The sequence below is a fragment of the Megascapheus bottae genome, chromosome 6, assembly GCF_031878675.1.
Source record: "Megascapheus bottae isolate mThoBot1 chromosome 6, mThoBot2.hap1, whole genome shotgun sequence".
Taxonomy (NCBI): domain Eukaryota; kingdom Metazoa; phylum Chordata; class Mammalia; order Rodentia; family Geomyidae; genus Megascapheus; species Megascapheus bottae.
In genome coordinates this window covers 62,566,192-62,593,502 of record NC_143514.1, presented here as the reverse complement: position 1 = coordinate 62,593,502, position 27,311 = coordinate 62,566,192, and the positions used below count along the sequence as shown (strand labels likewise).

General features: G+C 42.3%; 1 protein-coding gene and 1 pseudogene across 1 annotated transcript in view; one reads left to right on the top strand and one right to left on the bottom strand.

Annotated features, from left to right (window-relative positions):
- Positions 1 to 21,154, bottom strand: part of Psmb2 (proteasome 20S subunit beta 2) — a 40,641-nt gene extending 19,487 nt beyond the window's left edge. The window contains exons 1-3 of the mRNA XM_090335246.1: positions 20,969 to 21,154; positions 13,378 to 13,500; positions 8,418 to 8,488 (exon numbers count right to left, since the gene is read on the bottom strand). Of these exons, the coding sequence (XP_090191372.1) occupies positions 8,418 to 8,488; positions 13,378 to 13,500; positions 20,969 to 21,059 (285 nt within the window). The 5' untranslated portion in view covers positions 21,060 to 21,154. The remainder of the gene's footprint in view (positions 1 to 8,417; positions 8,489 to 13,377; positions 13,501 to 20,968) is intronic.
- Positions 9,450 to 10,335, top strand: LOC150062114 (small ribosomal subunit protein uS5 pseudogene; annotated as a pseudogene).
- Positions 21,155 to 27,311: the final 6,157 nt, after the last annotated feature.

The following is a 27,311-nucleotide window of genomic DNA, read 5'->3' as shown; positions in this document are numbered from 1 at the left end:
TCACCATTGTAGATAGAAAAGATATTTTGAGTGAAACGTTGGCATTATGGGATTGTACAATTCCAGCCATCCAATAAGCTTATTCCACTCAACCAGAATAGGGGTTCTCTCTACTCACAGCAGGCATCCAACAGGGTAGCACATATATGCTCTCTGAGTGAGAAAGCAACACCTTCTCACATACAACCCCCTGGAGAGAGATGGGGAAGGGGAGGGGGAGGACTTTACACCTGCAAACTCCTAACTATCAGCACTAGGGTTGGGAAAAACAGCACATAATTTTTAAAAAAAGGTTTCTGGATGAAGCCAGTAGCATCAATCTTCTCAAGCCATGACCCCCGACTCCTTAGAATAGTAAGTATATTAATTCAACAGCTACTCTTTGTCTTCCTAATGGACTTTACTCAAGCCTTAATGACTGCCTCACTAAACTGCTTAAAAGGGCAGCTGTCAGAATTTTTATTCTTCTTGGTAGAAAAATACTATTAAGCATCAAGTGTTGTCAAATTAATTAAGGCATCTCAACTTCATGGCACATGTGTCTCTGGGTCTTTGGATAATCAAAATGACCAGTAAAAATAGAACAGCAGTATCTCCACTGGGACAGACCTGAGCCACCCTGGACCTAGGTGACATCCTCTGAGAGGTGACCTGGGATAACACATGTTTTATAGCACCACTGAATATCATCTGAATGCAGCCATATGTCTTCAGTTTTTACTTCATGTCCCACTGAGGTTAGGAGGCAAAGGTAATAAACATAACTCTTGTCCCAAAGTGAAACCATAGTTAACTAACCAACTGACAGGGATGGTGGGAATGAAAATGGCTCCCCGAATCTAAAAAAGATGGATCCAAAAAGTTAGAGTTAACTATATCTTAAATTTCATTTTTTCCAACTTCCCCATTACCAAAAGTCAGCCAGTGCTGTCAAGATGCCCAGGCTGTGTGGCAGTGGTGTCAAAGGCTGCCATTTGCTCCAAGGCACCACCATCTGCAGTAGCACAACATTTTGTCTCCGGAAAATAAACACATCTGCCTTTGCCAGTGTCCTCCCACTGTGCCGCCCATCTGGAGCAGGTGAGCTGGAAGGCAAGCCTGGGCATGTGCAGGATGGGGTGAGCAAGGGAGATGAGGCCTCAAGGGAGATGGCACATGGAGGAAGAAGGCAGGAGTGCTGTGTCATGTCACATCCTGCTAACCACGTTTGCCAAAAAAACATGTGAAATTACCCTTTTTTTTGGCTATGCTAATTACACGTAACAAATGGCTGGTCATGTTTAGGGGACATGATCTGCAATGTCAAGGTTTCACTTGGCCAGCTTCTCATAAGGTTATATGGCTCCAATGACATCAATAAACAGGTAATATTTTTGTACTAGACATCCAAAACATGAACAAAATAACTATAGTGCAGAATACAAGGGGAATGAAAGAAACTATAAAATCTTGTAGTCAGCCAGATACAAGTGGTTCACGCTTATAATCCTAGCTATTTAGGAGACTGAAGACTGAGGATGGTGGCTCAAAGCCAACCCAGGTAGATAAATCTGAGACAGTCTAAGGCAGGTGCGATGGCTCACGCCTGTAATCCTAGCTACTCAGGAGTCTGAGATCTGAGGATCAAGGTTCAATGCCAGCCTTGGCACAAAAGGACATAGACTCTTATCTCCAATTATCCTCTAGAAAATAGGAAGTGAGGGGCTGGGAGTTTGGCCTAGTGGTACAGGGCTTGCCTAGCATGCACGAAGACCCGGGTTTGATTCCTCAGTACCACATACATAGCAGAACGCCAGAAGTGGTGCTGAGGCTCAAGTGGTAGAGTGCTAGCCTTGAAAAAGTTCAAGGACAGTGCTCAAGCCCTGAGCCCAAGCCCAGGACTGGCAAAAAAAAAAAAAAAAAAAAAAGAAAATAGGAAGTGAGGCTTGGCTCAAGAATAGGGCAGTAGCCTTGAGCTGAAGAGCTCAGGGACAGTGCCCAGGTCGAGTTCAAGCCCCATACCCCCCCTCCAAAAAAAAAATCTGAGAGAGTCTTATCTCAATTAACCAACAGAAAGGCAGAAATAGAGGTGTGGCTCAAGTGGTAGAGCATCAGCCTTGAATGATAAGCAAGAGAAAGAGGCCTAGAGTTAAGTCCCAGTACTGGCACAAAACAAATAAATAAATAAATAAAATCTTTCAGTCAATCATTCTCTTTTCTCCGAGCTTCTTTTTTCTTTTTTTCTTTTGGTTGGTAGTGGGCCTTGAACTCAGGGCCTGGGCACTATCTCTGAACTTTTTCACTCAAGACAAACCCTCTACCACTTTGAACCACAGTGCCACTTCCAGTTTTCTGGTGGTTAATAGGAAATAAGAGTCTCCCTGAGGTCGGGAGTTTAGCCTAGTGGTAGAGTGCTTGTCTAGTATGCACAAAGACCAGGGTTTGATTCTTCAGTACTACATACATAGAAAAAGCCAAAAGTGGTGCTGTGCCTCAAGTGGTAGAGCTCCAGCCTTGAGAAAGCCAAAGGACAGTGCTCAGATCCTAAGTTCAAGCATCAGGACTTGTAAAAAACAAAACAAAACAAAACAATTATTATTAAAAAAAAAAAAAAAAAGAGTCTCACGGAGTTTCCTGTCTGGGCTGGTTTTGACCTATGACCTCAGCCTCCTGAGTAGCTAGGACACTGGCACTTAGCTCTCTGAGCTTTCCAACTAACACGTAGCAGAGTTAGTACTAAACATCCAAGAGTAAGGCTTTCATCTACATTACTAATTTCAAAGTACGATGGTTACTCTGACCAATGAGTAGAGGTAAAGCCCTTTAGATGCTCATCATGGAGTCCAGCATTCTGCCTACACCCTGGCACAGAACTCTACACTCCCCAAGGACCTCAGATTTGGCTGGTTTCCACCTCAGTCTTCAAATCTGTAAAATGGAGATGGTAAACATGAAATAGAGAATTTCAAATGGGCTAAACCAAAATTGCCCTAATTAATTCCAAGAAATAGCCTCATTATTCATTATGCTTCCTCTACAGCCCATTTGAGCACAGTGCTTTGAGCATAGTACAAACTGTTTCTAAGTCATTACAAAGTTTTCAAAATAATCCTGTTCGAGGCCAGGAGTTTGGCCTAGTGGTAAAGTGCTTGCCTAGCATGCATGAAGACCCAGGTTCGATTCCTTGGTACCACATACATAGAAAAAAACCAGCAGTGGTGCTGAGGCTCAAGTGGTAGAGCTCTAGCCTTGAGAAAGTCCAAGGACAGGGCTCAGGTCCTGAGCTCAAGCCCACAACTGGCAAAAACAAAAACAAAACAAAACAATCCTGTTCAAACTCAAATAGCAGCTCTTAAATAGGACAGGTCATTTAAATATTATTTCCAGAGAGGTATCATTTATTCACTCTAAATATTATTTTATGCAAAATGATACAAGCATTAGGTACCAACAGAGGGATACTGAAACCACGTTTATACTCAAAGAAATATCATAAATACTTAGAAAATGGGGAATAGAATTCACAACAGAAGCAGAATTAACCCCTCTCCTGTTTCTGGGGGCCTAACTGGGACTTCATCAACTTAAATGTACATAAACACTTAAAAAAGTAACACGAAGGATTCTGAATGCTTCCATATGTTTTCATTTCTAAAATACTTTAATAAAATTCCCTTCCAGTGTATAAAAGCAGGGTAATATTCTCAATGGTATTATGTGGCACTAACCAGACAAACTTTTTTGGCAAATACTTACTTTAAATATGTAAATGATTAGAATAACACTAAGAAAACATTCTGCAACCATGAAAATATACTATATTCAATATTATACTGGCTGAGCACCTGAAATGTGACTGAGTATAGTAATCTCAGTACTCAAGAGGCTGATCACAAGGGTTCCAAGTTTGACATCAGATTGAGCTACAATAGACAAACACAGTCTCAAAACCCTAAACTAAGAATATAAACACTAGATGGGGGCTGGTACTATGGGAATAGTAGTGTAGTGGAAGACTATACCCTTACCACATCATGTGGGAGTCTCTTGTTTCAAATCTCAGCATTAAAAAGAAAAGAAAACACTGGAAATGGTGGCTCACGCCTGTAATCCTAACTACTCAGGAGTCTTCGATCTGAGGACTGAGGTTCAAAGTCAGACTGGGCACTAGAGTCTGTGAGACTTTTAGCTCCAATTAACTACTAGAAAACTGGAAATGGTGCTGTGGCTCAAGGTGGTAGCCCTAAGCTAAAGAGCTCAAGGACAGCACCAAGGCTGAGTTCAAGTCCCACGACCAACCAAAAAAAAAAAAAAGGAAAGAGACTTTTCTGGGCTTTAAATAACTAAAAATTTAAAGTTAATCTGAATTAATTTGATCTTAAATAGCCCTATATGCTAGTGAACCATAACTGAAGATAAATCCTAACAATATAAAAGATGTTCAGTGTTAGTTTATTTTCCTATTAATATTACTAATTTTTAAAATCTCTCAATTTACTAACAGATCAGTTCAACAATAGAACAAGCAGGGTACCAGTTGCTCCCACCTGTAATCCTAATTACTCAGAAGGCTGAGATCTGAGGATTGCAGTTCAAAGTTAGCTCAAGCAGGAAAGTCTGTGAAACACATCTCCAATTAACTCCCAGAAAACCAGAAATGGAACTATGCTTAAAGTGGCAGAGCACTAGGCTTGAGTATCAGTGAAGTTCAAGCCTCATGGTCAACAATAAATAAATACATACATAAACAAATAAATAAAATAGGACAACAGAGAGTCCCATATTTGAAGCTAAGTTGGTGCCACTAAATTGCTTCTTTAATCAAACTATAGCAATAGCATCATAAAATAAAAACCATTTATTAATCACTAGAATTTGTCCAAAGACATATAGCTAGCACATAGTAGCAAATATGTGACACTTACAATGCTCTCAACTACAATGCTAAATTGCCTGCACCTTAATCAAGTTTCCATAAGATTCACCACATACTCTGTTGTAAATAAATGTTTATTCAACCCTAAATCATATACATAGCAACTGGAAATCAGATAAAAGTTATGCATGGTAACTGGTTAACCCAAAGTAACACATATCTATCAACTGATATGCCCATGTAAATACATCAAAATTAGTGACTGTAATTATTAGGAAGACAAAACTATCATTGCCCCTTTCCCCAGAATAAAATAATGCAAGGATAAATTCATATTCTAGAACTAAATATATTTTGATAAGAGAGTATGTGAACAAAGACTGGACCTTTAGTAGAAGCCAGTGTTTATTAAAGCCATATCACTGTCTACAGGGATATTTACTTGTTAAAACATCAAACATTTCTGCTAGAAGATTAACAGGATTCACTACATTTGCATCAAGCAAATTGCCACTCTTATCTCAATTCTAAAAGGAGCTTAATTAATTCTCTTAATGTCTGCAGCATTTAGTGAGAAATTTTTTATGGTGCCCAAAGCGGAAATTTTCATTTCAGTTCTGCCTGGTAAGGCAGAGGAACATTTTATATAAGAAAGTACAACATACTCTCACCATCATGGAAATTTCTGGGTGGCAGGATAACCAATTATATGATTCATTTTCCTCTCAAGAAGAAGTGGACAGGAAAAGACCAAGGATTAAGATCAGAACAATGTATAAATTTGTCTCCTCAATCTGTCAATGCCTGTCACATCTGTAGCTTATCTTCAAACTTCATGATCATTCATATTGTAAAGGCCTTGCTTGTTTAAAGGCAGCACCAAGAGATAATTTACTGAGATGTCCAGTTGGGCATTGGAATTAGCAATTTGTCAGCTGCTTTAAAGACCTGTACTAAAGTGGGGCACTAGTGGCTCATACCTGTAATTCTTAATGTGAGGATTGTGATGTGAAGCTAGACCAGGCAAAAAAGTCTGACACTCTTTTTTTCTTCCTCCCTCTCTCCCTCCCTCCCTCCCTCCCTCCCTCCCTCCCTCCCTCCTTTCCTTTCTTTCTGTGAGGATTGTGATGTGAAGCTAGACCAGGCAAAAAAGTCTGGCACTCCCTTCCTTCCTTCCTTTCTTTCTGTCTTTCTTTTTCTTGCCAGTCCTAGGGCTTGAACTCAGGGCCTGAGCACTGTCCTTGGGCTTTCTCAAGGATAGGGCTCTACCACTTGAGCCACAGGACCACTTCTGACTTTTTCTATGTATGTGGCACTGAGGAATTGAACCCAGGTTATCGTGCATGCTAGGTAAGCACTCTACCACTAGGCCAAACTCCAGGCCCAAGTCTGTGGGACTGATCTCCAATTCCTCATCAAAAAGCTGGATATGGAAAAATAGTAGCCTGAGCAATAGCTCAGGGACAAGGCCCAAGCCCTAAGTTCAAGCCCAGAATATCCACACACAAATTGTTTGCAGTAAAGAGTTAGGAACATGGCTCAGGTGGTAGGGTAGAACTCTTTATTTCGTTTTCTCCTTTGGGAGGAGGTACTACTTGGGGTCTAAACTCAGGACTTGTTGCTTGCTAGGCATGTAATCCTACCAACTGAGTCACACTGTCAGCTCTATAGCTCAGTTTAAGCAAGTAGAGATGAAACCAAGACCATAAAGAGCCTAGTGTTCTAGAAACACTAAAGCAAGTAGAGATGAAACCAAGACCATAAAGAGCCTAGTGTTCTAGAAACACTACTGAAGAACCAAGGAGCTGATACAAGGCAAAACAGTGAAATAATTATGGTTTCACTATTGCAGCTTTGTCTGATCTGCTGTATGCCCTCAACTAGTCCCTTTACCACCTTTTGCCTTTCATTATGTGAACGACAGAGATTTAACTTCTATCTGTCTCAGTGGAATATTGAGTAGATTAAATTATTACACGGAATGCTTTGGGCAAAAGTCATATGAATGTTAAATATTATGATTTACAAGCATTCATTTTCCTAGTACTCCTCTGGGGTTGGGAAGTTATCTAGATTTCATAGATGAGTAAACAGGCACAGCAGGGTAAGGTCATGTGGTAAGGCTCTATTTACTTAGTCCCTATGGGAAGGGATTCCCTTAGCAATCATATGAACTTTCTTGGCACATCCTATACAACTTTTAATGTATCCACTTTTTTTTTTTTAACATGCTGTCAATGTAACTGAATTCTGTGATAAAACGAGCCTAGAATAAGTGAGAGCACCCCTGTGTCTGGGCAAAAATAGCCATAAAAAACCTCTGCAAATAGTCAGGTGCAGTGGCTCACACCTGAATTGCTAGCTACTCAGGAGACTGAGATCTGAGGATCAAGGTTCAGAGCCATCTTGGGCACAAAAGGACCTGAAGATCTTATCTCCAATTAACCTCTAGTGTGGCTTGACTCAAGGGTAGGGTGGTAGCCTTGAACTGAAGAGCTCAGGGACAGTGCCCAGGCCCAGAGTTCAAGCCCCATAGCCAACAACAACAACAAAAAGGTATATATAACTATATTGTTTATAAAGTCAATCCTTGGAGTTTCTTAACTTTGTAAGCGTAAAGTTTACCCTTAAAGTCTTAATAATATATTGTATTTTGTCATTCGTGGGGCTTAAACTTAGGGCCTGGGCACTGTCCCTGAGCTTTTCAGCTCAAGGCAGCATTCTACCACTTGAGCCACAGTACCACTTCTGGTTTTCTGATAGTTAATTAGAGATAAGAGTCTCATGGACTTTCATACCCAGGCTAGCTTTGAACAGAGATCTTCAGTTCTCAGCCTTCTGAGTAGCTAGGATTACAGGTATAAGCCAAAGAGGCCCAGCTTAATAATTTTTGAAGTCATAAACTTGCATCTTAATATGTCCCAAATAATAAAAGAACTTCTTTCTTTCTTTCTTTTTTTTCTTTCTTTTGTGGGTTACAGGGCTTGAACCCAGCCTGGTACTGTCCCTGAGCACTTCAGCTCAAAGGCTACTGCCCTACCCCTGGGCCTGGGCGTTGTCCCTCAGCTCTTCCAGCTCAAGGATACCACCCTGCCCCACTTCCCACAGGTCCTTTTGTGCCCAGATTGGCTTTGAACCTTGATCCTCAGATCTCAGCCTGAGTAGCTAGGATTACAGGCATGAGCCACTGAGTCCAGCCTTTTCTTTTTTGAGATAAGGTCTCATTATATGGCTCAGGATGACCTTGAACCTACTATGTAGCCCTTATACCCCTGAATTCTCAATTTTCCTGCCTCGGCTTCCAAAGAGCTGGGATTATAGGAATATAGCATCTCGTCCAGCTCCTAACCGAATTCTTTGGAAAGTATATTTACCTTCTGGGCTTTAATTAACAACAGTGCCAAATAGAAAATAAATCTAAAAGGACTAAAAATGGAACAAATAGCAATGACAAGTAAAGTCCCAAAAGGCAAAAATAGTGCTCATGACTAAAAGGACTATAAAAGCACACACACAAAAAATCTTTCTGCTCATAACTAAGACTGCTAGTTAAATTACTTACCCGACTCCGGAGATAGTCAGCCAGGTTTCGACGTGTGAAATTAGCTGCTGCTGTGGGAGATAATTCATATCCTGGTATAAGAGATACAAAAGTAAAAGAAACTTAAAATGAAGCAGAAGGAATAAAGAATCCCAAATTATTTCAGTATGTCTATTCTTTTTCCCATAGGGTCTCACTATACAATATAGAATGTCCTTGAACTTGAGATAATCCTGCCTTGGTTATCTGAGTGCTGTATTGACAGTATATGCAGTATCACTATGTTGCTGCTCCTGCTGCTTTTTTCTTTTTTGCCATTCCTTGGGTTTGAACCCAGTATCTGGGCACTGTCTTTGGACATTCTCAAGGTTAGAGCTCTACAACTTTGAGCCACAGCACCACTTTAGGCTTTTTTTCTGTGTATGTGGTACCAAGGAATCAAACCCAGGACTCTGGGCATGCTAGGCGCGCACCCTACCACTAGACATGCTTCCAGCTCACTACCCCCTCTCCTTTTTTTTCTTGTGACAGTACTAGGGTTTAAACTCAAGAACTCACATTTGCTAGGCAGGTACTCTGAATTATACTTCCAGACCTTAAAAAAAATTTGTTTTGACAGATGCGGTGGCCCATGCCTGTAATCCTAGCTATTCAGGAGGCTGAGATTTGAAAGCCAGCCTGGGCACTAAAGACTGTGAGATTCTTATCTGCAATTAACCACTAGAAAATGGGAAGTGGGGCTGTGGCTCAAAGGGTAGGGTGATAGCCTTGAGCTGAAGAGCTCAGGGACAGTACCCCCACCCCACCCCCCAAAAAAAGGTGTGGGGGGGGCAGGAGTTTGGCCTAGTGGTAGAGGCAGAGTGCTTGCCTAACATGCACAGAGTCCCAGGGTGGATCCCTGGGTACCACATACATAGAAAAAAAAAACCCAGAAGTGGTGTTGAGGCACAAGTGGTAGAGCTCTAGCCTTGAGAAAGTCCAAGGACAGTGCTCAGGCCCTGAGTTGAAGCCCAGGACTAGCAAAAAAAAAAAGCTTTCTCTTCTCCAGGAAGACACCAAATGGTGAGCGACGCCGGTGCAGCGGGAGGGCCCGGAGGCCCAGGCGGCCCAGGCTTGGGAGGCCGCGGCGGCTTCCGAGGAGGTTTCGGTAGCGGTCTCCGGTAGCGGTCTCCCGGATCGAGGTCTCCCGGGGTCGCCGCAGCTGGGCTCGCGGAGGCAAGGCCAAAGACAAAGAATGGATCCCCTTTACCAAGCTGGGCCGCCTGGTTAAGGACATGAAGATCAAGTCTTTGGAGGAGATCTATCTTTTCTCCCTTCTCATCAAGGACTCTGAGATCATCGACTTCTTCCTGGGGGCGTCTCTCAAGGATGAGGTGTTGAAAATTATGCCCATGCAGAAGCAGACCTGTGCTGGCCAGCGCACCAGGTTCAAGGCATTTGTGGCCATTGGCGACTACACTGGCCATGTCGGCCTGGGCGTGAAGTGCTCCAAGGAGGTAGCCACTGCCATCGAGGGGCTATCATCCTGGCCAAGCTCTCCATTGTCCCCGCGCGGAGAGTCTACTGGGGGAACAAGACTGGCAAGCCTAACACTGTCCCATGCAAGGTGACAGGCCAACGTGGCTCTGTGCTGGTGCATCTCATCCCTGCCCCCAGAGGTACGGGGATTGTTTCAGCTCCAGTCCCCAAGAAGCTGTTGATGATGGCTGGTATGGATGACTGGTACACCTCAGCCAGGGGCTGTACCGCCACCTTGGGCAACTTCGCCAAGGCCACCTTTGATGCCATCTCTCAGACCTACAGTTACCTGACACCTGACTTCTGGAAAGAGACAGTCTTCACCAAATCTCCTTACCAGGAATTCACTGACCATCTTGTGAAAACCCACACCAAAGTCTCCGTACACAGGACCCAAGCTCCAGCTGTGGCCACAACATAAGATTTTATACAAAAATAATAAAAGGAATCAAGCCTAAAAAAAAAAAATGTTTTCCTGGGCCAGGAGTTTGGCTTAGTGGTAGAGTGGTTGCCTAGCATGCACCAAAACCCGGGTTCAATTCCTTGGTACCATATACATAGAAAAAGCCAGAATTGGTACTGTGGCTCAAATGGTAGAATGCTAGCCTTGAGAAAGCCCAAGGACAGTGCTCAGGCCCTGGGTTCAAGCCCCAGGATTGACAAGAAAAAAATTTTTTTTTCCTGCTTGCTATTTTTGAGATAAAGTCTTATTTTTTGCCCTGGTATGTATGTACCTGGGTTGTAATCCACCTAGTTTAGGCTTCTTGTCATAGCTACGGTTATCATGCTCAAGTCTTGGTTGAGAAGAGGTCATATAAATTTTTTGTACCAGAATGACTTTGAACCATGATCCTCCTAATCTGACTCCCAAGTAGGATTATGGGTGTGTGCCATCAGTACCTGGCTCCCTAGGCTCTTAAAGTCCTTTATCTTTTACCCACAATTTTTAATGTATGCCTACAGTCTGAAGGGTACAATCCTACTTCCTGTTCCTATCTTTATGTAACAGCTACGAAAGAGTTGGCTTGTATTGACAGTAATTCCTGACTACAAACAGAATCAGGGTAACTGTTCTATAGTTACATCAAATTCAGAGACTTATTTAAGCTATTCATTCACTAACACATAGAAGTAAAGAGATACAAATACACAGATGTTGAAAAAAAGAAATCCTGAGATACCAATTATTATGTTTATTTTATAAAGGACATTATAAGAAAGACTGGAAGTTAAGATAGTCTCAGAGTTATACTTCATCTAAAATGTAACTTAAGGGGCCGGGAGTTTGGCCTAGTGGTTAAAGTGCTTGCCTAGCATGCATGAAGACCCGGGTTCGATTCCTCGGTACCACATATAGAAAAAAGCCAGAAGTGGTGCTGAGGCTCAAGTGGTAGAGCTCTAGCCTTGAGAAAGTCCAAGGACAGTGCTTAGGCCCTGAGCTCAAGCCCAGGACTGGCAAAAAAAAAAAAAAAAAAAAAATGTAACTTAAGTACAATATGATTTTCAAAAGTGCAAGACACATCTGAATACTTGTTTGTTAAACATGTCATTTGAAATATGATGTAAAAATCAATGTTAACAAATTCTTTAATAAAAAACAACAAAAAAGTACAAGACAGTTTCATCACTGTATTATTAAAAAAAAGCAGAATCTTGAATAAAACTTCTAAAAAATTGTAATGCCAATGAACATATAATGTAGAGGATAATGCAAAATACAATGGATTAACTTTGGAACTTAACCTCCCAGTAAAATGGAAGCAACACCAAAAGGTACAATAAGAATCTACATGGAAAAAGACACAAAGCCTTATCATTAAGTAATTCCCTACATTTCAAACTCCATTGTCAGACAGAGTGAAACTTAAAAGTTTTAACAGGGTCAGTTTTCACATGAATTAGTGAATTTCATCCTTTCAAGTCCATTAGTGCATATTAAATCATAAGTATGCATATTGCTCAGTCCTCTACCTAATCTCCCAAATACTACTAAGGATTTCATAGTTATCTTATAGGCAGCAAAGTCTGACGCCTACCTTTATTTATGCTCAGGCTACTGATTGACTGTGATATTAGGACTTGAACCCATGGCTGGGGACATGCAATGTAAGTACTTTACTGCTGAGCCATATCCCTACCCATAGCTCAGTTCTTTAAGAATTACTATAGAGGTCGGAAACTATCCTACAGTTAAAAGTTAAACTTAAAAGGCCATTAAGGTCAATTTTAAACAAACACAATTTTGCTTTTCAGCACTGACTTTAGATGTAAACCCATCTAACAATCAACTTTTTTTTTTTTTTTTTTGCCAGTCCTGGGACTTGAGCTCAGGGCCTGGGTACTGTAACTGAGCCTCTCTGTGCTCAAGGCCTGCACTCTACCACTTGAGCCACACTGACACTTCTAGTCTTTTCTGTTTATGTGGTACTGAGGAATCGAACCCAGGGCTTCATGCATGCTAGGCAAGCTCTTACCACCGAGCTAAAAGCTAAGTACCATGTGCCTCAGGGTATAGGGCTTCAGTGAGTGGTAGGAACTGACCAGTATTTATCTTTGCATCTCTGCAGTATAGAAAACAGATGAGACCAGTAAAAATATTTATGTAATTGAATACATGCTAAATGTACTACAAAAATATGGAAACAAAACTTGCTCAATCATTTTGCATATATAATTATATTCAAATTATGTTAAGCCAAAGCTATACTCTTAAGTGTTCTTTTTTTGTTTTGTTTTTTGCTGATCCTGAAGCTTAAACTCAGAGCCTGGGTGCTGTCCCTGAACTCTTTTGCTCAGGGCTAGTGCTCTACTATCTGAGTTAAGGCTCAAATTCTGACTTTTTGGTGGTTAATTGGAGATGGAGACTTTCCTGCCGGGGCTGGCTTCAAACTATGATCTTCAGATCTCAACGTCCTGAGTAGCTAGGATTATAAATGTAAGCTTCCAAGGCCAGGTTTAAGTCCTATTAAGTCTTAATATATATGAAAAAACATACGTTTTGACAGATAGTACACAGGGAAGATCATGTGAAGGAAAACGTGGTCCTCTATAAGCCAAGAGGAAAGAGCTCAGAAATGTCAACTCTGATCACACTATCACACTTTGACACCTTGATCTCAGTCAAGACTTTTTTTTTTGGTTGGTCATGGGGCTTGAACTTGGCCTGGGAACTGTCCCTGAGCTCTTCAGCTCAAGGCTACTAGCCTACCCTTGAGCCAAACTCCATTTCCTATTTTCTAGAGGTTATTGGAGATAAGAGTCTTAGGTTCTTTTGTGCCCAGGATGGCTTTGAACCTTGATCCTCAGATCTCAGTCTCCTGAGTAGCTAGGATTACAGGCGTGAGCCACGTGTCCAGTACAGTCAGATTTTTTAAGCCTACAGAACTATGACAAAAGTTCTGCTTAAGCCAGTCTGTGGCACTAATATACCAACAATGCTTATATACCAACAATGCTTACCCACCATTTCGCATCTTATAAAGCTGTACATTTTTCTGAATGTATTCTGCAAACTGCACAGTGTCTCCAGCCTGTCCAACACATAGAAGTAAGATTTTTTCACTCATCTTAAACATCTTGTCATGATCTGCTCAAAGAAAAAAAAAATCATATTAGAAATTGCCTTCTCAGAAATTGACAGCTATTATATATGAAACAATAGATAGGTTTTAAATAACTACTATAATAAAGACTTTATTAATTACTGTCCTTAGAAGGTAATAATAGGCAACATTATTAATATTTTTCACTCCACATATTTTCTTTCTTTTTGGTGCCACTCCTGGGGCTTGAACTCAGGCCCTAAGCACTGCCCTTGAGCTGTTTTGCTTAAGGCTTGTACTCTAACATTTGGCCACACTTGTACTTCCTGGGTTTTGGGGATTAACTGGAGATGAGCCCCAGATCTTGGCCTCCTGTGTAGCTAGGACTACAGCTGTGAGTCACTGGTACCTAGCTCACTTATCAATGTCAATTTCAATAAAAAACTACACATGAACGCTGACAATTTAAATAACTATTTGAGGCCAATGGTACAGGATGTGCTTAGCAGTGTGAGGCTTTGGGTTTGATCACTAGTACCTAAATAAACAGGATGCATTTTTGCCATTTTACATTTTCAGTGCAAGAAATAGAACAATGGAGGAAACCTGGGAATTTTAAGGCTCATGATTATAGAGTTCTAAATGTTTTCACAAACACAAATGTGAATTACTAAACAAACGCAGAAAACAGTAAAAACTAGAACCATAAAACAATAAATAAGGAACCATATAAAGAATGAGAAAAATTAAAGCTGGGTGCAGCGGCTAGCTACAGGCAGTAGTTAGCCTGTAATCCTAGCTATTCAGGAGGCTGAGATCTGAGGATTGAGGTGAGGTTCAAAGCCAGCCCAGGCACTAAAAAGTCTATGAGACTCAAAGAGCTCAGGGACAGCACCCAGGCCGAGTTCAAGCTCCATGACTCACAAAAGAGAGAGAGAGAGAGAGAGAGAGAGAGAGAGGCGGGGGGGGGGGGAGAGAGAGAGAGAGAGAGAGAGAGAGAGAGAGAGAGAGAGAGAGAGAGAGAGAGAGAGAGAGAGAGAAATTAGCTGGGAAGATAAATGATTTTTTTATTATTATTTTATTTTTTTATTGTAATTAGTAAAAGGGTTACATGATATTTGTCAGATAGAAGGTGCATTAATTCACATACATTGATACCCTTTCACATGTCTTGGTACCCATTACCCTCCCCCCCACATCCCCCAAAGATAAATGATTTTATAAAATAAATTAACTTACAAAGCAAAAGAGAAAACTAGTTGTCAAAGGAAAAGTTCTAATGTATGTTCTACCAGTAAGCTATCTAAAATACCTCGAAAAATAATATTCTAGGGGTGGGGGTTTGGCCTAGTAGTAGAGTGCTTGCCTAGCATGCCTAGCATGTTCGATTCCTTGGTACCACATACTTATAAAAAGACAGAAGTGGTGCTGAGGCTCAAGTGGTAGAGCTCTAGCCTTGAGAAAAAAATCCAAGGACAGTCCTCAAGCCCTAAGCTTAAGCCCAGGACTGGCACAAAAAAAAAAAAAAAAAAAAAATTCTAACCTTATCTGGCAGAACCAGACTCATTCAGATTGGATAGATAAATAAAACACTCAGATTACAATTACTGCCTGGGGTGGGGGAACCTCCATATTCAGACTGCAGCTTCAGGAAAAAAAAAAAATCTTCCTATCTTACCCCTACTTTCACTTTTCATTTTTCAAACAGTGCTGAATAATCTTCCCTGGGAGACATGTTTCCTGTATGAAACCTTTTGAAATGTTAAAATCCCTTAATAGGATTTAAAGAACAAATGCTACAATCAACTTCTTCATAACTGCTGGAGACTTGTCAATACTGGTAATATAGATTTGTAGACTTTGGGGGGAAAAAATAACACATATAGGGGCTGGGAGAGTGGCCTGGTGGTAGTGTTCTTGGTTTGCATGCACATTCCCAGAACCACAACAGAAAAAGCTGGAAGTGATGCTGTGGCTCAGCTGGCAGTGCTAGCTTTGAGCAAAAGGTATCCAAGGACACTGCCCAGGCCCTGAGTTCAAGCCCCAGGACTGGCAAAAAAAAAAAAAAATAACACATATAGGGCGCCGGGAGTTTGGCCTAGTGGTAGAGTGCTTGCTTAGCATGCACGAAGACCTGGGTTCGATTCCTCGGTACCCCACATACATAGCAAAAAGCCGGAAATTGTGCTGAGGCTCAAGTAGCAGAGTGCTAGCCTTGAGAAAGTCCAAGGACAGTGCTCAAGCCCATGACTGGCAAAAAAACAAAGAACAACAACAAAAAAAACCCCACATATACTGTGTCTATAGACAATTTTGCCTTAATATTCCTACATAAATACATTTTTATTTGTTAAGGCTACAGGAAATCTAAAGACTGTTATAAGTTTATAAAGCTGTTTATAAAAGTTTTCACCTTTACAGATATAAAGAAAAAGGACTAGAAGCGTGTATTCTATGTGCTTGCCAATAGTAATGGCAATTTTTTGTTTGTTTTTGTAGGAAGTAGGGCTTGAACTCAGAGCCTGGGCACTGCCCCTAAGCTTTTTTCCTTAAGGCTAGAGCAATCTACTACTTTGAGCCACTTCCAGTTTTCTGGATGTTGTTGAAACTGCCAGGGGCGGGGAGTGTGGCCTATTGGTAGAGTGCTTGCCTAGCATGCATGAAACCCTGGGTTCGATTCCTTGGTACCACATACACAGGAAAGGGCCGGAAGTGGTGCTGTGGCTCAAGTAGTACAATGCTAGCCTTGAGAAAGCCAAAGGACAGTGCACAGGCCCTGAGTTCAAGTCCCAGGACTGGCAAAAAAAAAAAAAAAAAAGAGAGAGAAGAAAAAAAAAGAAACTGCAGGCACTAGTGGTTCAAACCTGTAATCTTAGTTACTCAGCAGGCTGAAGAGATCTCAAGATTGCACTTTGAGGGCAGGAGAGTTTGGCCTCGTGGTAGAGTGCTTGCCTACCATACACAAAGACTCAGGTTTGATTCGTTGATACCACATAGATAGAAAAAAGCCAGAAGTGGTGCTGAGGCTCAAGTGCTAAAGCTCTGGCCTTGAGAATGTCCAAGGGCAGCCCACGTCCTGAGTTTAAGCCCTGGGACTAGAAAAAACAAAAACAAACAAACAAACAAAAAAACCCTCATAGACAGTGCCCACGCCTGAGTTCTAGCCCCATGAATGGCAATCCCCCCCTCAGAAAAAGCCAGGCCTGGCATTAGTGGCTCACATCTATAATCCAAGCTACTCATGAACCTGAAATATGAAGATCTGTTTATAGCCAGCCTGAACAAATACAAGAAATTCCTATCTCCCATTAACAAGCAAAAAGGCAAAAGTGGATACATAGCTCAAGTACATAGCAAAGTACATACACACACACACACACACACACACACACACACACACACACACACACACACACACACACACACACACCACTTCCCACACAGCTCTAAGAAAGTTGTAGTCATTTACAAAGCATGTGCAAAATCTACAAACATAAACAAATGAATGTTAGTGGGGCTTAGCTCAATGGTAGGGTGGTATCCTTGAGCTGAACAGCTCAGGGACAGTGCCCAAGCCAAGTTCAAGCCCCATGACCCACACAAAAAAAAAAAAAAAAAAAAAAAAGCCTGATTAGAAGTATTGTTTTCATTTTATACATGGAGAAAATAAATCTTCCTAAATCATACAAGCTCCTATACAAGTTAGAGGGGAATGTCCTTAGACTACTCTAAGGTTAATTGGAGATAAGAGTCTCAGGTCCTGGGGCTGGGAGTTTGGCCTAGTGATAGAGTGCTTGCCTAGCATGCAGGAAGACCTGGGTTTGATTCCTCGGTACCACATACATAGAAAAAAGCTGGAAGTGGTGCTGAGGCTCAAGTGGTAGAGCTCTACCCTTGAGAAAGTCCAAGGACAGTGCTCAGGCCCTGAGCTCAAGCCCAGGACTGGCCAAAAAAAAAAAAAAAAATCTCAGATCCTTTTGTGTCCAGGCTGGCTTTGAACTTTCTCAGATCTCCACCTCCTGAGTAGCTAGGATTACAGGCCTGAGCCACCACCCACCGGCTACTCTAAAGCTTCTGCCATAAAATATTTTATATCAAAAGGCATCAAAAATGAAAGGTGAGTACAACTGTCTCCAACTATTCCTCAAAAAATCACAAATTCATTTTTCTTCCATATAATAATGATCTTTCTTTTCTGTGGATTCTCATGATTTCCTCCTAAAATCATTAATTTTAAACAAACCTAAAACTAACTAGTAATGCTTTTATCATACAAAATCACCTTGTTTTTTTTTTTTGCATTTGTTTTTTTTGAGACAGGGTCTCTGGATTTAAACTTGCCATGTAGTCTAGGCAAGTCTTGTGAATTTATGATCTTCCTGTCTCTGCCTCCTGAATGATAGGTACCAAACACATCAACCCCCTACCACGCCTTTGCTTTATGTTTTCCTCCTTCTATTATATATAACAGGCTGCAACTCCTGTAACAACCACAAGTATTATGTGTGTGGAAGGCTTAAGGCACACTTGACTTTTCCAAGTGATTTTACATACAGTATTGGGATGAAGAAAATTGTAAATGTATTGGTTTGCTGCTCCCTAAACCGTTCATGCTAAAAACCAGCTTCTCCAAGGCCTTTGCATTCAAAACAATGGGCAAATATATTTTCAAAACAAATTTATTGGGCCAGCCTAGTAGTAGAGCACAAAGCCCTGGGTTTGATTCCTTCAGTATCACATACTCAGAAAAAGTTGGAAGTGGTGCTGTGGCTCAAGTGGTAGAGTGCTAGCCTCGAGCAAAAAAGTGTCCAAGGATAGTGCCCAGGCCCTGAGTTCAAGACCTAAGACTAACAAAAAAATATTCCTTTGGAGACTGGTTCATAAGCAGAACTTCTAAAAATAATGGAATTTCATAAAAATAATACAGCTTGGGGCCGGGAGTTTGGCCTAGTGGTACAGTGCCTGCCTAGCATGCACGAAGACCTGAGTTTGATTCCTCAATACCACATACATAGAAAAAGGCTGGAAGTGGTGCTATGGCTCAAGTGGCAGAGCGCTGGCTTTGAGAAAAGCCCAAGAACAGTGCTCAGGCCCTGAGCTCAAGCCCAGGACTGGAAAAAAAAAAATAATAATACAGCTTAAAGAACAATTGGTACTACAGATGTTTGACAAACCAATTTCAGGTCCCTCTATTTTTTTTTTTTTTTCCCCAGTCCTGGGCTTGAGCTCAGGGCCTGAGCAGTGTCCTTGGACTTTCTCAAGGCTACAGCTCTACCACTTGAGCCTCAGCACCACTTCCAGCTTTTCTATGTATGTGGTACCGAGGAGTTGAACCCGGGTCTTTGTGCATGCAAGGCAAGCACTCTACCAGTAGGCCAAACTCCCAGCCCTCAGGTCCCTCTATTTTATTCAGAAAGAGCAGAGCTCAAGTGGTCTCTCAGTTCTAGGTGGGAGCCATAACATGACAAATAAGACTGATGCCTATCTCCTTATAAGAACAGTAATGGAGCTGGGCGCTGGGTGGCTCATATTTGTAATCCTAGCTACTCAGGAGGTTAGGATCTAAAGATCATGGTTCAAAGGCAGCCCAGGCAGGAAAGTCTGTGAGACTCTTATCTTCAATTAATCACCAGAAAGCTGGAAGTGGCTCTTAAGCAGTAAAGTACTAGCCTTGAGCTGAAGAGTTCAGGGACCATGGCCAGGCCCAGAGTTCAAGCCCCACTACTGAACCCCCCTCCAAAAAAAAAAAGGGATCATGAACTTCCTTTTTTCCTCTCTTTACATACTACAGAAAATCCCAATTTTTATTTATTTATTTGTTTATTTATTGCCAGTTCTGGGCTTGAGCTCAGGGCCTGAACACTGTCCTTGGACTTTCTCAAGGCTAGCACTCTACCACTTGAGCCTCAGCACCACTTCCGGCTTTTTTCTATGTATGTGGTACTGAGGAATCAAACTCAGGTCTTCGTGCATGCTAGGCAAGCACTTTAACCACTAGGCCAAAATCCCGGCCAGGAAATCCCAAATTTAATCGTTTTTCTTTCCCTAAAGCCAAGTTCAATTGTGATTTGAAAGCTTTCTCTAATCTCTTTACTTTGGTGCTGGTACCAGAGCTGGAACTCCAGTGCCTTGCATATCACTTGGCTTTCTTGTTCTCTACTATCACTCTATCAGTTGAATCACACCTCCAGTACAGTATTTTGCTAATTCATTGGAGATGGGATATCACAGATTTTTCTGCACAAGCTGATTGAGTAGCTAGGATTATAGGTGTGAGTTACCAGCACCCAACCTACTCTTTATTACCCACAGCCAATCTCGTCTTCTGCTAAATTAGATATTCAGGTGACATATGACACATCACTTTTTAGCTTATGTTATCACTGTTTCTACATATAGCTGAATCTCTTGCTAATTGTAACTATAGGGGCTATCTTACTCTTCTTTGCATCCTTTCAATAATGTTGAACTTGTCAAGTGCATATAGATACTCAAAACCCACCAAATGAACTTTCAATAATCTGGGCCACAGCATACTTTTTCAGTAGTATTTTGTCTATGATCAGTCATGATATTCCTAGACTCTGAAGATCAACAATCAAAATCTTTTACAATTACGGACTGAGTACCTACTATACAGAAGCACGAACTTAACTATAAAAAAATCTAGATTCAGATTTCATAGGCTTGAATCCAGCTTTTATCACTAATGATATTTGGCATATTTCTAAGCTTCTGTGCCTCACACTAAACGCCTGCAAAGTGGACAGAGAGCCTATTTCAAAAGGTTTAACGAATTCATGTAAGTTGCTTAACATTATTTCTAATAAGTACTTGTCAAGTGCTAAGAATTTACACATAACCCATTCACTGAATTCTCCCAATCTCCTCCCCCCAACCCCCACCCCAGTACTGGGGCTTAAACTCACGGCCTGGGCACTGTCCTTGAGCTTTCTCACTTGAGACACAGCACCACTTCCGGCTTTTTCTGTGTATGTGGTACCAAGGAGTCGAACCAAAGGCTTCGTGCATGCTAGGCAAGCAGTCTTACCACTAGGTCACACTCCCGGCCAACCCAACATTTTCATTGGTATTACTATTATAACCCATGAGAAAATGTAAGCCTTGCAAAATAACTTGTACAAAGTCATAAAACAAGTGGGCACCGTGCCATTTACAATAAGCAAAGCCTAGCAAACCAGGAAAAGCTGGGGGGTGGGGGGATGGGGATGAGGGGAAGAAGAGGCTCAACCTAACCTCCGTATTAACAGCCTGGTGCCAAGAAGGGGCTTCAATCCTTACCAATTAAGTATTTTTTCTAATTAAATTTTCGTAAGCAATTCTCACACAGAAAAAAAAAACCCACCAAGCAATGGCCAAAGCGGGCCCTAGCTTTGTCTGCTACCCTCTTCAGTTCTAAAAAGTTTGCTTCCTCCCAGGGCTTCGCCCACAAACTCTCTCTCCCGGGGCCTCTACACCCAGGCCCGCCGGGGCCTCCCCTGTGCTTCTCACCGTCCTTCATTTGGACAATATTGCTGGCGGCCACCCGGTCGGAGGCGACAAGGACATAGTCGGGGCCCTGGATGCCAATGAGGTACTCCATGGCGGCAGGAATCCGGGAGCTGCAGGTTCCACACAGAGAAGGAGCCTCCGTCTTCTCGGCTCCACGGGTGAGACAGCACAGCACAAGCCGGCTAAGCGCGGCGCGACGCAGGCCGCGCGACGGCCCCAGTCGCTGTCGGATGACGTCAAACTCCCGCGAGAAGTTGCAACGCGATGTGGGTGGAGTCTGGGCCCCCCTGAGTTTTACTGTGGGCTGGTCCTGGGCGGCCCGGTGGCGGCTCTTGCAGGTCGCTTGCATCTACAGCGCCTGGTTTCCTGAGGCTCTGCAGGTCGGAGTTTTACACGCGCGGTAGTGCAAAGTGCACGCGTGTGCTCAAGTCCGGTAGGTCCCCGGGTTTCCGTTCCCCGTCGTTGCTCAGTAGAAATCAGCCTCGGGGCCTCCCTCCTATAATCCTATATACTCAGGAGGCTGAGATCTGAGCGTCGCCGTTCCAAGCCAACCCCGGGCACGAAAGTCAGCGAGACTCTTACATCCAAGTAACCACCAGGAAACTCAGAGTGGTTGAGCAGAAGAAGAGCTCAGGGACAGCACCCAGCCCCTGAGTTCAGGACCCATAACCGACAAAAATAAATTTAAAAATTCGCAGTAGCCTCTCTCCCTGACAGGAGCCCTACTGACATCATTTCACAGAAAGGTGGATGACGAGGTGAAAGATAGAACAAAATCAGCAGGACAGTGTGTTAGTTAGTGTGTATTGGTGTGGGGCTTGAACTCAGGGCCTGGAGTCCACTTACTGGGCTTTTTCACTCATAGCTGGCACTCTCCCTCTTGAGCCTCTAGTCTGGCTAACACACCTTTTTTTTTTTTTTTTTTTTTTTTTTTTTTGCAGGAGCTGGCTTCTAACCGTGATTCTCCAGGTCTCAGCTTTTTTTTTTTTTTTTTGCCAGTCCTGTGCTTGAGCTCAGGGCCTGAGCACTGTCCTTGGACTTTCTCAAGGCTAGAGCTCTACCACTTGAGCCTCAGCACCACTTCCGGCTTTTTTTCTATATGTGGTACCAAGGAATCGAACCTGGGTCTTCATGCATGCTAGGCAAGCACTTTAACCACTAGGCCAAACTCAGGTCTCAGCTTTTTGAGTAAATAATATTACAGGTGTGAACAACACCCTTCATTTTGACAGTAAATGAAAGATGTATTCCTGAGCATGACACAAACCCAGAAGTAATACAGGAAAAGACAAATGTAGTTACACTAAGGTAAGCATGTTTAATCTGAACATCTGAATTAATGTTGAAATACATATACTGAGAATGTTTGAATACATGAAATAATTAGTGACTAATTTAAAAGGCATTTCCTGTGCTACTGGGGAAGCTGAGGCTGATGGTTTGAGCCCAGGAATTGGAGACTGGTCTGGGTCATAAGAGAGCCCTGTCTCAAGGAAAAAAAAATATCTAGGGTTGGGAAAAGCAATTCGAATAAGAGGCAACATGCATGGTCAACATTACAACCTTGAGAGTAATTAGGAAAATGAGAATAAATAATGAGCTTGATTTGGTAGTAAAAGTGTAAATTGTGTGGGTTTTGTTTTGTTGGGGTTTTTTTTTGAGACAGTCTCTAATGTAACACAGGTTGGCCTCAAATTCATGATTCTCAGCATCAGTGCTGGGATTATAGGCTGAGGCCAGGCCACCTCATCAAGCTTAGATAACCTTATCAGGGACAATTTGATATCTTTAAATTTAGAAGCAGGGCACTATGGAAAAGAATATGGAGGTTCCTTGAAAAAATTAAAAATAGAGTTAGGCATTGGTGACACACACCTGTAAATCTAGCTACTCAGAATCTGAGAATTACAAGTTGAAGTCAACAGAGGCAGAAAAGTCTGTGAGACTCTTATCCTCAATTAACTGCCAGAAAACTGGAAGTGATATTGTAAAGCACCAGCTTTGAGCAAATAGTTAAGGGACAGTATTCAGGTCCAGAGTTCAAGCCCCATGACTAGCACACATACAAAAAAGAAATATGCCTGAACTCAGGGTTTGGGTGCTGTCCCTGAGCTCTTCAGCTCAAGGCTACCACCCTACCTCTGGACCTGGGCATTGTGCCTGAGCTCTTAGCTCAAGGCTACTTCTACCCCTTGAGCCATAATCCCCCTTCCCACTTTCTAGTGATTAATTGGAGATAAAAGTCTCATATTCTTTGGTGCCCAGGCTGGCTTTGAACCTCAATCTTCAGATCCCAGCCTCTTGAGTAGCTAGGATTACAGGTGTGAGCCACTGCGCCTGGCTAAAATATTTAATCTTCTAAATGTACTCAAATACTTGCACAAACCCAAGTATTTGCATACAGAGATACTCAGTATTTCAGCACTACAATAGCAATAAAAAATAGGACCAAGTTACATATCTTAGTAGTGAGATTATTACATAAATGATGATACACTTATTCAGGAGAATATTATGCAGCTGAGTCAAGGCTAGTACTTTACCACTTGAGGCATAACACCACTTCTGGCTTTTTTTCTATGTATGTGATACGGAAGAATCTAACTCTGGTCTTCATGCATGCGAGGCAAGCATGCATGCGAGGCCAAACTCCTTGTCACATTGTTGAAGGGAGCAGGGACTGGCGTCATCCTAAATGCACTAAGAGTTCCCCACCCCATTGTGGAAGGTTAACAATGGTACAGCCCAGCCATCTTTGCTCTTCTAGGGAGAGGCAACCTTGATCTCCCCACTCCCCCATGATGAGATATATCAGCTTGTGGGGGGGCCTGCTTTGTGTGGAGATTTGCCCAATTTGCCCACCAACTCCAATTAAGGTGATAGGTAAATTCAAACACTGGGCTGTAACCCTATTGGCTACCTGCGTGTGGCCAGAGCTGGCTATGAACCCTGTGTGTATGTAACTATCCCATTGGCCACCTGTGCATGGCCAGGTTCTACCACATGGGTTTTGCCTTAAAAAGCCTGTGTGAGGGCTGCTTGGGGTCACAGTGTCAACTCCCGAGTCTGCACTGTGTCCCTGGCCGGTCAGTTCACCATCTACTTCCCCAATAAATTCACTTTTTATATGACACTGTCTCTGTGTGGTGGACTGTGGTGGGTCGTGGAATCCCCACCTGGAGGGATGTGGAATCCCCTCCTCCTGACCCCATAACAACATCACCTGTTTAATAATAAACATTTTCAAAAATTGAGTAGTTGAGTATAAATGGAAGATCTTTATTTACAGATGTTTCAGTGCCAAATTATATGATGTAAAGGCAAGACTTTTCATTCTATTCAATGTAGATCATGTAAAAAATTACCAAGGGGTGGTGGTTTATGCCCATGATCCTAGCTACTCAGGAAGCTGAGATAGGAGGATCGCAGTTCAAAGCCAGCCTGAGCACTAAAAAGTCTGTGAGACTCTATTTCCAATTAACCATCAGAAAACAAGAAGTAGCACTCTGGCTCAAGAGGTAAGGCAGTAGCCTTGAGCTGAAGAGCTCAGGACAGTGCCCAGGCCCAGAGTTTAAGTCCACAACCAACAAAAAAAAATTATTTCACTTGTGGATAAGTATAGGAGGGGGAAAATAAAGGAAGGGATGACATTGTCCAAGAAGCATTCCTCTCATTACCTGAATTATACAACTTACAGTGAATTACTTGACTTTGTACAACTCCTAATAATAATAATAAATACATAAATAAAGGAAGCACCTTCACATTTACATTCTATGAATCTGTTTTGTTTGAGTATTTTACCGTGCTATGAATTACTTATGTGTATGCAGTAGGAATTGCAACCACAACTTTGTTTATGCCTAGCAACTACTTTTACCACTGAGCTGTACCCTCAACCTATTTCATGTAATTTTTTTTTGCCAGTCTTGGGGCTTGAACTCAGGGCCTGAGCACTGTCCTTGGGTTTTCTTCAAGGTTAGCACCCTACCACTTGAGCCACAGCCCCACTTCTGGCTATTTTCTATGTACATGGTACCAAGGAATCCAACCCGACTCTTCGTGCATGCTAAGCAAGCACTCTACCACTAGGCCAAACTCCTGGTCCTGTATTTTTTTTTTGCCAGTCCTGGGGCTTGAACTCAGAGCCTGAACACTGTCCTAGGGCTTTCTCAAGAGCCCACCACTTGAGCCTCAGCACCATTTCTGGCTTTTTCTATGTGTGTGGTACAGAGGAATGGAATCCAGGTCTCTGTGCATGCTAGGCAAACACTCTACCACTAGGCCAAACTCCCAGCCCCTCTAATTTTTTAATTTAAATAAAAACCTTTCAGTTGTTCATCAATCCTTAAAAAAAGGGAATATTCCATGACTAGAAACTGAGACCCACAACTGAGTTTTCATACTACCTTATTGGGGAATGGAAAATGAGTTGCAATTATATCTCTAAACATGACTATGAAAATCATTTTCTCCAGTAGAAATTGTAGTATTCATTTCATCCTGATGTTTTCTTCAGCTCTCTGCTCATAGCAGAACACAGAGCCACAGGAATATGAACAGCCTATCTATCATGTGATGGAAGCCAGGGGCGAGTGAGGTCATTAAGTCAGCCATCTCTCTATGAACACAGCTGCATCCATCATTCTAGAAAGATTTTTTTTTTCTTAAACACTGCTGGGGAAAATCAGTTTCTCTCTCTCTCACTCACTTTTTCCCTCTCCCTCCTCTCCCTCTCCTTCTCCCCTTCCATCTCATACACTTCAACACAGCATTAATGTTTTTAATTATAAAAATAGTTATACCAAGGGCTGGGAGTTTTGCCTAGTGGTAGAGTGCTTACCTAGCATGCACGAAGACCAGGGTTCAATTCCTTGGTACCACATATATAAAAAAGCCGAAAGTGGTGCTATGGCTCAAGTGGCAGGGCCCTAGCCTTGAGGAAAAAGCCCAAGGACTCCATGAGCCACTGGTGCCTGGCTAACCAGTTTTTCTCAGTACCAGTGGTTCACGCCTGTAATGCTAGCTACTCAGGAAGGTGAGAACTGAGGATTTCAAGTCAAAACCAGCCAGAGCAGGAAAATCTGTGAGACTAACTCTAACTATCAAAAATGCAAAAGTGTAGCTAAGACCCAAGTATTAGAGCACTAGCCTTGAGCAAAACAGCTCAGTGATTGCATCTAAGCCCTGGGTTCAAACCCAAGATCAGCATGTGTGTGTGCACGTGCACACACACACAAGTTTAGTAGAAACATCTGAAATTCCAAATATGTGTCAAGAGTGGGTAGGAGAATCTTCGTTGAGACCTGTCCAGGTAGAAAGTGAGAGAGCAGCTAGGGATGGTGGCTCATGCCTGTAATCCTAGCTACTTAGGAGGCTGCGATCAGAAGATCAAGGTTCAAAGCCAGCCTGGGCACAAAAGAACCTGAGACTCATCTCCAATTAATCCTAGAACCCCCAAGTGGGGCATGGCTCGAGTGTAGGGCAATAGCCTTGAGCTGAAGAGCTCAGGGACAGTACCCTGGTCAAGTTCAAGCCCTATGACCCACAAAAAAAAAGGTGAGAGCATATATGAAAGATAAAACAGAAAGGGATAGTGGTGTGGTTCAAGTGATGAGTACTTCTCCAGTTAATACAAGGCCCCTCTTCCCCCAAATTAAACGTCAGTACCAGAAAAAAAAAATCACATTGATTGACATTTAAATAAAATCAACCAATTACAGATGAAATGTCATCTCAAGGAAAAACCAGTCATAATGGAAACTATCTAGATAGCCCATGTGGGTCTTTCCTGTAGTCTTTTTTTTTCTTTTTGTTGGTCATGGGACTTGAACTCTGGGCCTGAGTCCTGTCCCTGAGTTCTTCAGCTCAAGACTACTATGGCGAATATAATGTAATCCTTCTATTAATTACAATAAAAATATATGAAAAAAAGACTACTGCCCTACTCCTTGAGCCACATTGCCACTTCCGATTTTCTGGTGGTTAACTGGAGATAAGAGTCTCATGGACTTCATTGCCCAGTCTGGCTTTGCTTTGCCAGTCCTGGGCCTTGAAATCAGGGCCTGAGCACTGTCCTAAGGCTTTCTCAAGGCTAAGAGCTCTGCCACTTGAGCTACAGAACCACTTCTAGCTTTTTTTATCTATGCATAGGTACTGAGGATTCGAACCCGTGTCTTCATGCATGCTAGGCAAGTACTCTACCACTGGACCAAATTCCTGGCCCCCCTGGGCTGGTTTTGAACCATGATTCTCAGATCTCAGCCTCTTGAGTACCTAGGATTACAGGCATGAGCCACCGAGCCAGCCTTTCTCTAGTCTTAAGAAATTCAAGACCAGCCAG